At 48.8% G+C, this 12,399-nt stretch overlaps 1 protein-coding gene across 4 annotated transcripts in view; it reads left to right on the top strand.

Moving 5' to 3' along the window:
* The window catches only part of LOC105021027 (microtubule associated scaffold protein 1), a 46,019-nt gene that overhangs the window by 8,916 nt on the left and 24,704 nt on the right, over positions 1-12,399 (top strand). For all 4 annotated transcript variants that reach the window (XM_020043803.2, XM_020043804.3, XM_020043802.3 and 1 more), the window contains exons 2-4: positions 3,905-5,652; positions 7,021-7,255; positions 9,805-10,017. In XM_020043803.2, coding sequence (XP_019899362.2) covers positions 4,225-5,652; positions 7,021-7,255; positions 9,805-10,017 — 1,876 coding nt within the window. In that variant the 5' untranslated portion in view covers positions 3,905-4,224. The remainder of the gene's footprint in view (positions 1-3,904; positions 5,653-7,020; positions 7,256-9,804; positions 10,018-12,399) is intronic.

The following is a 12,399-nucleotide window of genomic DNA, read 5'->3' as shown; positions in this document are numbered from 1 at the left end:
AAACCCGCCGTATATTAAGAGGTTTTTGACGGCTGTCATAATGTTGACGTGTTTATGCCCACAGGAGGTAAATTATCTAGGTACTATGTCCCTGCGATCGTACAATACGATGCAATTAGTTCCCCCACTTTTCCCACTAGTGATTAGCCCACCGCCCCAGGTGTCCTTGCTCTGAACTGTAATTCCTTCCTGGAAAGTTTAAGCTGAAACGTATGAATGACTTAGTTAATAAACCAGGATTTAAACAGTGAAAACCCCAGGAGACATTGTAATGAAAGTACGAATGAATACCCCGATTCAAGGAGGCCGAGTGCACAACCTCACGCTGTCATACCGTAATAAGCTGTGGCTAGAACTGACCGGTGTGAGAATGATTACAGCCGGGGGCTGGAACACACGCGAACGCGCACACATTCACGAATACACTAAGTGGCGCTACCCAACTAGCTGCTAATCCTACACTTAAACGCCGTGCCATTCCTCCGGCTGATTCACCGAGGGTTATGGGGGTTACTGGCGCAGCAAGTAGTAACACAATGATTGGCCTCCGGCAGGGAAAAACAATCCCAGCATCCCTTTCAGGGGCTGCCACCGTCTCCCCGTTTCTGACTGCGGTTTAGGCTGACCTCCGGACTGAGGCAACCGGCGAGAGCGTCAGTGGAACAGGCTTTGGCGCTGTACTGGTCTTCTGTTTGACTGGTGACAGTGTAAGCCTGGTGTCCTTTTCCCTTAGAAGTACAAGCCTGCCGACCTGAGAGGAAACCTGGGCTAATCTTCTTGGAATGAAAGGCATGTTTTCTGTTGAGTCTAGAAAGTGCTGACGATTAAATGGGATGCAACATCTGATTGATCACATTGCTAATGAATTACCCCCCCCCCCCCCAAAAAAAAAATGAAAGGTGGAACATCACACAACAGTGCATCATTGCTAAGACTAAATAATATTGACATTCTTAAAAATCAATCTAGCCATGGGCTTAGGTGGCCCTTAAGCCCAGTGCAGACTTTTCACATAGTTTGGAAAATATCTTTGCCTGACATGAAAAAATGGTGCAAGTGAATTCATAAAACTTCAAACGAGGAGTCTCTCTCTGCTTTCTGTGGATAGAGATACAATTAGATCAATCTTTTAAAAAAATCTTCACTTAGTTTTGGAAAACATTTGCTATATATAATGTATGAAACGTCTAAACTTAGATTTCGGTGGGCTTAACGGGTATCTTTACCCAACTCGAACCAATAACTGAACCACAGAATAGCAGCACTTGGCAGAAAGGGCAGCATTACACATTGAGTCCCCTGTCAGCCTAATGGTTCAGTGTAGTGGTGTCTCTCAAATTCCACCCCTCTCTCCGTTTCCTTCATCCTGGTCTTTATCGTACTTGACATGCAGGGACTACAGCGCGGCAGGACCTCGCTCCCTCCCGTTGAACAATCACGAGGCATGTACAATTACCCATAACCCCGTGGGGGACAACGAGCTGAGAGTGTAACACGAACCGACACCGTCTCTTTGATGTGGGGAACTGGCTTCTGACTGCCCAGAAAGTCAATCCGAGTATGCGTATCCCATATGACACTATGCCCTAGGTTGTGCGCCACTTTGGAGGAGAGTCTGCCTGGCCCCGGTGAAAAGTAGTACTCCATATATAGGGATGATCATGCCATTTAGATGACTAGCTCCAGGGAGCCTTGTGATCTAACTTGCTGCTCACTGTTTCCTTAATTGAGGATAATGATCTGTTTAGCCTCACGTGGAGAAGGAATGATGCCGCCGGAGTTTGGGCGATCATTGTTACTGGATTAAATCGACTTGGACCGCGGATGTAAGAGCCGCAATATTTCTTGAGCCGCCAAGGGGCCACGCAAACTGAGCGGGATCTTTCACAGGGTCATGCCGACAATGACTGTGCGCTCTTAGCGTGGTCGACTGACTCGTTTGAAAAGGAGCCTCGGTAGGCTTTCCCCAAGTCCGTCCTCCCCAAGCGTTGCTCTCTTTAGCTTCCCAGTTGCGGTAGCTATGGTTCCTGATAAACACATCTCTTGACAGTAAAACTCCTCCTTAACAACCTCTCAGTCCTAAGAGCTGTTTAACCCTGACCACCCCTGTGTTTTGGTACTACGGCACTACCTAGCCCTCACTCTGTGGTGCCGCGCTGCATCGATGTCAACGATATACCTGACCTGGGTGTCTAAGGTGTACCAGCTCACCTGTCGGCTAGCGTTCCCGCTACGGTGTCGGGCTAATCCATGTTTTATAAGGCCCGGCGGGACACGGACACTCTCAGGTCTGCGGTCGGCCCGCTAGGCCCGAGTCGTGGGTTACTGATGAGATCGGGTGACGCGCTGCAGGCCGGTGAAAAGTCATCCCAGCCCGAGCTGCAGGACAGGGGACTCCAGCTGGACGGCGATCCTGCGGGATCCTGCGGGATCTGGCCACTGACGGGGGGAGGATCCTGCTTGACACGGACAGCGGCTCAGGCTCACCTTGGTTGCGTTACTCCAAGGTGACGGCGGTTTGAATAATCCTGGGAGGAAATTGACTATTCTTAACCGTCTTTATTAGAGCGTTGATTTAGATTGACAACACTGACAAGGGGTTTGTCAGACGTTTTGGTTGATTGTGTATTGAGTGTGTGGTGGGATTGAATGTGTTGTTCGGAGTAAATGGAGGCGGAGGGCGCGGCGTGGAGGTGGAGGGCGTGGAGGTGGAGGGCGTGGCGTGGAGGTGGAGGGCGCGGCGTGGAGGCCATTGCACGGCGTGGAGGCCAGGGCGCGGCGTGGAGGCCAGGGCAGAGAGATCAGAATCTCTGTAGGGTTTCTGTTGTCACAGGAAAATTAATTGGACCATCACTGTTCTAGTTATGAAAATAACACGTCTCTGTTATAGCTCCTCTTTCTTACTTTGACCCAGATTTACACACACACACACACACACACACACACACACACACATGCACACACTGTCTTTTAGCCTGCGTACCGCAATCTCACATTTGTGCGATCACTTGTTCAGACGAAAGTCTTGCTTCTTTAATCCAACAGGTCTCAAGCTAAATCATCAGATGCTGGATCTTTTCTGTCGTTGTTTACATTACATTCACCTCAATTTATTGGCACCCATGAAAAAGAGCAAAAAAGTTTGTATGAGAGAACACAGGTGATGAATATTGGAAATGTATGCCTTGTACTTAATTGTTCAAGGATATCAACTAATATAACACATTTTATAAAAAAAAAAAATGATTTCACTTTAAAATGTGTTGTGGACCTGCAACCCTTTGACGTTATCTACGGGTTTCTGCAGCTTAATCATTTCATACGTTTGACCAGCAGGGGGCAGCAGAGTTCTATCTCAGGAACAGTCACTTGCTGCACAATCTGCCTTTGTGTGTTTCATCTGTTCATAATTACAAGACAAATGATGAAAAATGTAAGCTTGCATCGTAGGAACAGGTATTATTTCCTGTTTACTATACTGCTATCTTCACTTCAATCAATCAATCAATCAAAATTTATTTATAAAGCGCTTTTTACAACAGCAGTTGTCACAAAGTGCTTTACAGAGACACCCGGCCTTAAACCCCAAGGAGCAAACAACAGTAGTGTTGAATTTCAGTGGCTAGGAAAAACTCCCTAAGAAGGTCGAATTTTAGGAAGAAACCTATAGAGGACCCAGGCTCAGAGGGGTGACCAGTCCTCTTCTGGCTGTGCCGGGTGAGATATTAAGAGTCCAATTGGAATAATAAATAAATTTCTCTTGGCTAAATCCAGAGTATATTTGATTTTAGACTAGGTCAGAAGTATGACCAGGTGGACAAGGACTTCGTAGACACTATCAAATAAAGTCTTCCTAACTGTTGCATGATATCAAATCCTGTGTCTTTGTCCTTGTGTTTTCCAGATGTCTTCAAAGGAGGAGCTTTGAAAACCAGCTGGTCTCGGTGTCCATTAAGTGGAGTGGATTTTAAGGGGCCTTAGACGGGGACCTCAGTTCCTTGCTTGTCCAAAGTGCACTTCAGTAGCTCCACCCAGGGACTTGTGGGTCCTTAGCCCCTAATGACTTTATCACTCAGTGAGTCCTGAGCTGTAATCAAAGACTCCCCCTTCTCAGTAGACGTCAGCCTACAAGGATTAACGACAGTTGCTTCAAACATGGTTTGACCGCTTGTTTTGAAGTCCTTTGGGGTTAGCGACATTAGCGTCCCTCTATAAAGACCAGCAATGAGTGTGTCTCAGCCCATGGGGGGCATGAACGGCCCCAGCATGAGGCTACCCCTACTCAGCAGTGGCGACCAAAACGGCAATGCCTTTCCTGTCTCCTCTTCCTCCTCCTCCTTCTCCTCTCCAGACTCCCTGCGGAGCCTGAGCAGTCTTAGTGGCGGTCGCACCGAGAGCCCACTGGACGTCGACATGGAATGTGTCATGACCACCAAAATGGACGCCGCCTTACTTGCACGGGAACCACCTCGGACTGCATTCTCCGAGTCCAACGACAACTCTGTGTCCGTCTATGTCGACGCCGACGAGGACACCTGGAATGACAATCTGACACTTGCTGGGATACGGGAGCATAGCATTGGCGTCCATGCTGATCACCCCTACGAAGTCACCAGTGTTGCAAGCAGCGGGAGGAGGGACTCCGCCCCGGACTCCGAGGCCACGGAGATCCCCGGCGATGAAGACGACGAGGAGGGGTTGTTCTTGTCAGTGAGCTCGGACGTGGCGATCAGGAGAACCAGCCTGAGTGAATCGCAGCAGCTCCCCGGCAGCGCGGGGTCCTTCCTTGAGGACTTGACCCCCGCCGCGGCTTCCCTCAGGGCTCATCACGCCGCCACCCTGCCTGACCTTTGTGAGGGCCTTCAGGGGAGGAAGAGTCCTCACGCTGGGCCACACAGCTTGGAGAACAGGGGTAGTTGCTCCCCGGGTCTTTCGGGTGTGGAGGTTCTGTGGGTCGGCGTGGATCTGACCAAGGAGGATTGTCCACAGGGTGTTCTCGCTGTTGGAGAGGCAGCAGAGACGAAGTCTGGTGCGCGTCAAAGCTCCAAAGTTGTGGAGTTGGCAGTGCCCCCTTTCATCGCTCCCCAGTCCCCAAATGAGGGAACTGAGGGGCAGAGCGTTGCCCTCCGTAAGACTAAGGGGTACTCGGGGGCAACGCAGAGCAAACCCCACCCAACAGTAGCCAAGGCTACAATCGTTGCTACACCCAAACTTGGTAAAACTGACATCAAGAGGTTCCCTAAACCCGACCTGAAGAATGTCAAGTCTAAGATCATGTCCAGGCCTGCCATTGCACCCAGAACAGCCAATCGGATGCAAGGAAAAGCTGCTTTGGCCAATGAAAAGAGCACCTCAGATGGGCTCCAAAGGAAAAGGTCATCCTTGGGTCAAAAAGCCATCCTGAAACCAGGACTCCGACCCAATCAAAACACAGGGCCCAGAGTATCGAACCACTCACAGAAAAGGAGAAGGGGCACTGTAGCCAGTGGCATTCGCTCTGCCTCTAGCAGCTCTCTGGGTTCAGAGGTGACTGCGGATGGGCCCCAGAGGACCCGTAGGGGGGCTGACCAGGATGTGCCTGTTCCGGCTGGCGCTACAAAGGACCACACACAGGATGAGACCCCTGCAAAACTGCGGAGAAGCAGTGGCAACGTGAGTTGTCCGTTTTCAGTTTTAGCCACCAATTTAAAAGTTTGAAAATTATTACCGTCTTGCTTCCTCTCTCGTAAAATCACTTATCTGCGAGTGATTTGATAAATCACGTGAGATTTCGAATGCCCCAACCCAGTTCGACCAAGTCAGATCAGCTATTTCCTCAAATAATATTTTCAGAATGAGGCCCGTCAAATGCTCTTCACTGAGACTTTCATTTCCAAGTAAGTGCTTGGTATAGGCCGAGGCCAGTTCTCCAGGTTGGTTACGATCATCCCTAAACGATGCGACCGGTGGTTTTAGGTGAGGGAGTGGCACTGCTTTGTTGTTGACATTTGGCTCTAATAGTTTAAAAGCCAATAAGCCATTGACAGGTCTCAACTGTTCCTTGGGGTTTGTGTGGCTGGCCTGAGTGAGTAGTTTCTCAGGCAAGCCTGGCGGCAAGCGTGTCATCACATGGCTTAGCTATGCTGTTATTCTGGCTTGAGTAAGCCGTTGCTGAAGGGTAGCTTTGGGGCCGGAGTCAACCATGTTATTAGCTGCAGAGGTTTGTTTTTAACACGTTACGCTTCGCAAACACAGAGCCGTTTTGTCGCGTGACAACATTGCGCGGCGGGAACCTAAAAATGGCATGGAATGTCTTGACTTCAACCTGCAGTTGCGTGTGCGCGCACGCGCCTGTCACGTTTCGGCTGTTGAGACTGCTACCCTGGCAACAGTTTCTCCACAATTTAACCAAGTCATGTGGTCGTCGTGAGAAGCGATTCCGAATGAACCAAGGGCTACTTGGCGAACCGTTTTCCGAAGACAGCAGTCAGAATAGTCGGATCATTTTGATAAGTCTGTTAGGACGTCTCTGCGTGAGCTACACGCCTGGGCCTGTCTCCAAACTCAGCCCATGTGTTCCCTGTGTTTATAGAAGAGGAAGGAGGGAGGAAAGAGAGAGAGAGCGACAGAGAGAGAAGGGGGGAAGAAAAAGGGAGGAAAAAACAGGGCTGGTCCCAGCAGCGAATCCCAGAGGGAATGTAGTACAATAGCGACTTCGTTTTTCTTTTTTCTTTACCTCAGAGCTCAAGCCTACTCATATTTCCTCTCCCTCCCTCGCTCTCTTGCTCTCCCTCCCTTTGCTCTCCCTCGTTTTATCCCTCCCTCCCTCACTCTCTCCCCGTTGCTCTCTCTGTCCTGCCCTTTCTTTCCTCCCCCATTACTCCTCACTCCTCCTCCTTGTCTCTGGTCCTGCCTGCGTGGGTCTACTTCCACATTTCTGCCTCCGACTCTGGAATGGCCAACACCATGGTGTCGGTGCGCAGCCCCGAGCTGGGCCCTATGGGCTGGGACGCGGTAACTAAACGACAGCTTTTTCTGCAGAAGGTCTCCTCCAAACTGGGGCCCTCCTCTGCCAGGCAGCTGCCCCAGCCCAGAGGCAGGGGGGCCGGGGGAGCCAGCCGTGCCGTGGGGAACTCCCTGTCCTCCACCTCCCCAGCTTCAGCAGAAGGGAGTCCAGGCTCCAGACTGCCCCCACCAACTCCTCCCGCGACGGGGAAGGACGTCCAGACCACTGGGAGTGGCTCTCCACCGAGGGGACGACCAACCCAGTTAGTCGGTGAGTGTATATACACACACACCCAAACACACACACACGACAGATCGTCTCAAAGTCAGTTTTCAGGACAAGAGAATGAGTGAAAAACGAACACATGGCTCATGTGTGTTGTCTCAGCAGCAGTAAATCAGGCAGGAAATGAGCAGTCTGACATAGCAGTGCTGACCATTAAAATCCCTTTAACATTCCACTACATCTCACCAGCACGCTCGCATTCTCTCACACACCGTTCCGTTTCCACAGCACGCAGAGGTGTCTGTTTTCCACACAGTGTTGCAGACAGTGAGCATGTTTCTGACAGACAGGCATGTGTGAGTGCTCATGGGCGAATCTGTTTTAGAGGGTTGTGAGCGGCTAAATCGTGTGTGTGTGTGTGTGTGTGTGTGTGTGTGTGTGTGCGTGTGCGTCCAGGCATTGTGATTTTCTGCCATCTCCGACCTGTGCAGAGTTACATAAGATAATAGTGTTTCTGTAACAGCATGTTCCCTCTACATGTAGCCAACTGCCTTTTTTTTGTTTTTTTAAAAGCCATTTCAATTGGGAGATTGCCTGCAAGCATGTGTGTTTCTGTAGTCTAATTTTACTCCGACTTCCCTCTCAGACTTTCTCAAGTGTCCTCAGAGGAAGTCAAGAGCATGTGCAACACTTCTCTCCTGTTTGGTCCTCCCCTTTCTACCGTTCGGTGACTCTCTCATTCTTCCTGGACCTCTTTTCCTTTTGCCCCAGAGGGTTCAATCCAAGGTTGGTTTTTTCTCAGTGGCCCCGATGTTCGCAAAACTACTTTGTCGCGGTAAGAATTGGATGCTACCCACGATGTGGGACGGTGTCAAACGGCACCATAGGGTCTGTGAAGGGCACTTCTTTTGAGCCGCGCTCCCTCAGGCCTTTGTTACATAGTGCACTGTAGGAATGGGGTTTCGAGTGGTGTTGAAGTGAGTCCTTGTATCGTCCCAACAGCGACATGTCCTCCGTCTGGCATCCGACCGTCTGTCTGGCACTTAACCCCTTCCTCTCAGTTATCACCACACTGCATTGCGTGATTTAGGACGCTCAGGATTTGGGGAGGGGCGCGCGCATGCGTGCGAATCTGTAAGAATCAACATAAAAAAAAGATCTGCATCTTGTCAGAAAAGGTCATATCCCGAGAGCAGACAATGGTTGGCTTGTTTCTGAAGAGCTGACAGATTTGACCCTGATGCCACGCCATGTGGAAAAGGATCTTTGAGAGGCACTTTAAAAATTTTGCCCGACACAAATTAGACTTCAAAAGGTTGTTGTGATTTTTTTTTTTCCCAAGTATGTTTTTTGATCATTGAGACAAGCATGACATTCTTACGCCTGGGGCGGGGGGGGGGGGGATACTGACCGTCAAACATAACCCAAAAGCTTTAGGGAAAGATTATTATTATTATTATTATTATTATTATGTATCTCCTTTAGCCAACGAACTATAAGTTGTGACCTATGTTATATAACATATTCAATATATTATACCACACCAGGTCACTGTCAAGCTTGTATTTTGCGGCGCTGCGTTAATTAACCCTCTCCACTCCAGGGCTTGGCAGTGTAATGTCTGACAGACTCATAACACAGGACCAGCTTTGGCAGATTTGGCATGATGAGGGGAAACTGATCAATGTCTGGGAAGGGGGGTGGTGGTTATCCTGCTCCTAATCTCCATGCGCCAGTGTTCCTCTTCTTCCTGTCTGTGCTGGGTAAAGCCCTTGTAGTGGATCCCAAGGCGTTGTCAAGAATACGCTCAGAAACGCACGCAATCTCCTGTATTTTGTCACTCGCACCAACAAAATCTGTCTTTCTCACACAATGTGTCCGGTGTGAAATGATAAAACGTCAGGCCCTGGGTTGTTTCTGCTGATAGGGAAGGGATTAGTTATTGGAAAAGTCTCTTCCACCACACGGAAGACAGCCCAGGATGAAACGCTGTGTGTCAGTGCTGTCCAGTCTATTCCAGGCCTGAGTCAAACCCACATGTCCAAGAAGTATTTGCGGTGTGGGTGTGTGATTCATCTTGCGCCTCTGAAATGTTTGAATGATTCAGGGTTTTGAGATGGATCCGTTTTTTACCTGCCTTTCTGAGAAAGAGAAGCGGACAGAGTTGTGAAACGCGCCTCTAAATCTGTAATAATCCCTGTTCCCACTGATATTGGGACATTTCTCTACACTCTGTGTCTACGAAGGGGAAGAGGAGGATTTTGTCTCCCTTTCTCTCTCTGTTGCAGTCTCAATCTCGCTATCCTTAGCTCTGTCTCCATCTGTCTGTCTCTCAGTATCACTGTCTCTGTTTTGTTTTGTCTCTTTCTCCCTGCCTCTGTTTCTCCCTGCCTCTGTTTCTCCCTGCCTCTGTTTCTCCCTGTCTCTCCTACGCATCCTGTCTCTGCTACCTCAGCTGTGTAGATTTCCACATTCTAGTTTTTCAGCAGGTTATGTAACACACACACACACACACACACACACACACACACAAAGAAACAGCCACGCGTTCTCCTGCATTGACCCTGGCAATCCCTTGATTCTGCATTTCCCAGGTGTTCCAAAATCGCGCGTCGCCGACCGACCCTCAGGATTGGCTGCCCCCACTGTGGTGACCCCTCAACCCAAGCCGTCCCTCAACCTGGGCACTGGTGCTCCTCGGCCCGCCGCCGCCGCTTCCAAACTGCCTGTGAAAAACCTTCCCACTAGTGTCAGCTCGTCCACCCTGGGCAGCGACTGTAGCGGAGCTATAGCAGCCCCTAGTAAAGGTGAGTCTGGCGTGTGTGTATAGCATCCCCAAGTAGAAGTGTGTGTGTGTGTGTGTGTCTGTGTCTATATACAGGTTTTACTGTACTTTTGGGAACCAAGGATTCCCCCAAGGAGAAAAACAAGGAATATTTGTTGTACATTTCGCCCCCCTCTCCTGATTATGAAGACTTGTGTCCGGGTGTAAAGGTTATGATTGGTTAGGTTTAGAGGTTAGGTAGAGGTTTCAGTTTTAAGGTTGCATTTTGGGGGTTATGGTTAGGGCTCGTTAAAAATATATATTTTGACACGGAACGTTTGAGGTCCCAAGAAAACCTGTGAAATGTCAAATGTGTGTCTCATCTCCTTACCGAACAAGAACATGCACAGGAGAGCGCTTGTGTGCACACTCCATCCAAGCGTGGTTTTCATTGGTGTGGTCTTTCCTGTCGGTGTGAGTTCACATCCTCCCCCTAACAGTTGGTCTTTGAAACACACACACACTCTTCCAGGCTATCCTGACTACTGCGTGAGTCACCCTGCTTGGTTCTCTGAAGAGAATGTCAGCGTGAATCTGGCCCCTTCGTCGCCGTGGCATTCTCGTTTCCTCTGTAGAGGTCAGAGTTCACATCTGCGCAGGCTTAAAGGAATAATTTGCAATTTTGGCAACAAGACAGTCGGATGAGCTCATAATTTGAGTGCTTCCGTGTCCAGTACGAATAATGTTTGAGACAATTATTCAAATGTCAGGGGTTCTCAACCTTGTTTGAACCATTATCCTGGTGCATTATCCTGGTGCATTACCGCACCCCATCAAATAAGATGTATGCTAATTGCCCTGAATATTAATGATTATTATATTGATTAAGATTATTGTATTGAATAGTGTTTTAATGTGTGTCTTGATGCTGGACACTAAATTGCTTTCAGGGGACGTCGGACAGCAGAATATCCCTTTTTGTAAATGTGTAACCATGGCGATAACAAGGCGTTCACGGTGTATCCCTCAGAGAAATGAACGCTTTTAAGAGAGAGAAATTCTTCCACGGGTAATACCAAGAAAGGCCGCTTCGATTTTCCAGAGTTTACACAGTAAACGCCATGTGGGCAAAATTTTATAGACGATACTCAGGCAACCCGTTCCCATGAAGGTAGCACGGAGCTGCGCCGCAAGCTGACCGAAACAGTGAAGAGAAGAAGAGTTATGATACAGTATGATCTAGTCGCAGTTGGCGTAAACTGGCAGGTTTTAATGTTGCAGGCCACAGTTTTTAAACTCGTATTGTTGTTAATCTTCTGTGTAAACTCGCCTTAAAACAAACGCCCCCCCCTTACCAAAATATTGCCTCCGGCGCCCCTCGTCATCCTCTGAACGGCGCTCCCACACCGGTTGAGAAACACCGATATAGATGCTAACAAGCATTAGCACGGGGTGTCTACAGGCACAGCTGACAGGCTTTGTCATCGCGCATACGCAAGTTAGCAATTGGGTTAGCGCTAGTGACAAACTGTTCACATGTTCATCGCTGTAGATAATGGGCCTTATTGACTAAGTCACAAACTACCCCCTTAGCGCGTGCGCGCGTGTGCATTTTCCTGTGCCGGGTGTTGCAGCTCGGGAGTTGTGACATGAAGGCTGCCTATGAGTTAGCATGTACAATAGCTGCGGTTCCTCAGTTCCCTCAAATTAATCCTTAATTCGGCACAAGCAACAAGTAGTTTCGTGTAGAATTGACAGAAGGTTTTCTAATGCTATCTAATGGTTTAACGCGATAAGTGTCTTGTTGGTCTGACTTGATCTGAATGGAGCTATCAACAGCATCACATGACCTCTGTGCTTGACTTGGACAAAATGGGGATTGTTGGTCAATGGTTGTCTTTGTTCAGTACAGTACCACCCCTCCCTCCCATTCCCTGTTGAAGAGAGAGAGGAGGATTGGGGTGTGGATAGGATGAGAAAGATGAAGCCCTGGGTAAGACTTACTGTAGGAATTTAAAACCTGTTGTTCTTTTTGTATCAAAGTAACTACATTTAAGTCCTTCAGGTCTCATGCACTCTCACGCACCCCTCTCCCTCTCTCACTCACACACACTCACACACACACACACACACACACACAGTTGCCACAGAGGTAGGAGATCTATACAGTTAGATGGGCAGGTTGTCATGGTGATCAGATGACGTCCTATGGCAATTCGCTGTCTCTTTGTTTACAGATAAATCTGAGGCTGTCAGTTATACCCACCCAACACACACACACAAACACACACTGATCACTTAAAATATTTTACCATTGGGTCTTGGCTACATAAACATCATTAAGTGTTTCCCTTTTCGCTCTAATTGAGCTACACACAGCAATCAGAATGCACATGATGTTGTTTATACAGCTTTTTGAGACATT

Source organism: Esox lucius, chromosome 25, assembly GCF_011004845.1.
Source record: "Esox lucius isolate fEsoLuc1 chromosome 25, fEsoLuc1.pri, whole genome shotgun sequence".
In the NCBI taxonomy this organism is placed as follows: Eukaryota; Metazoa; Chordata; class Actinopteri; order Esociformes; family Esocidae; genus Esox; species Esox lucius.
Note: the sequence above shows the minus strand (reverse complement) of the source record. Positions and strands in the feature narration are given on the sequence as shown.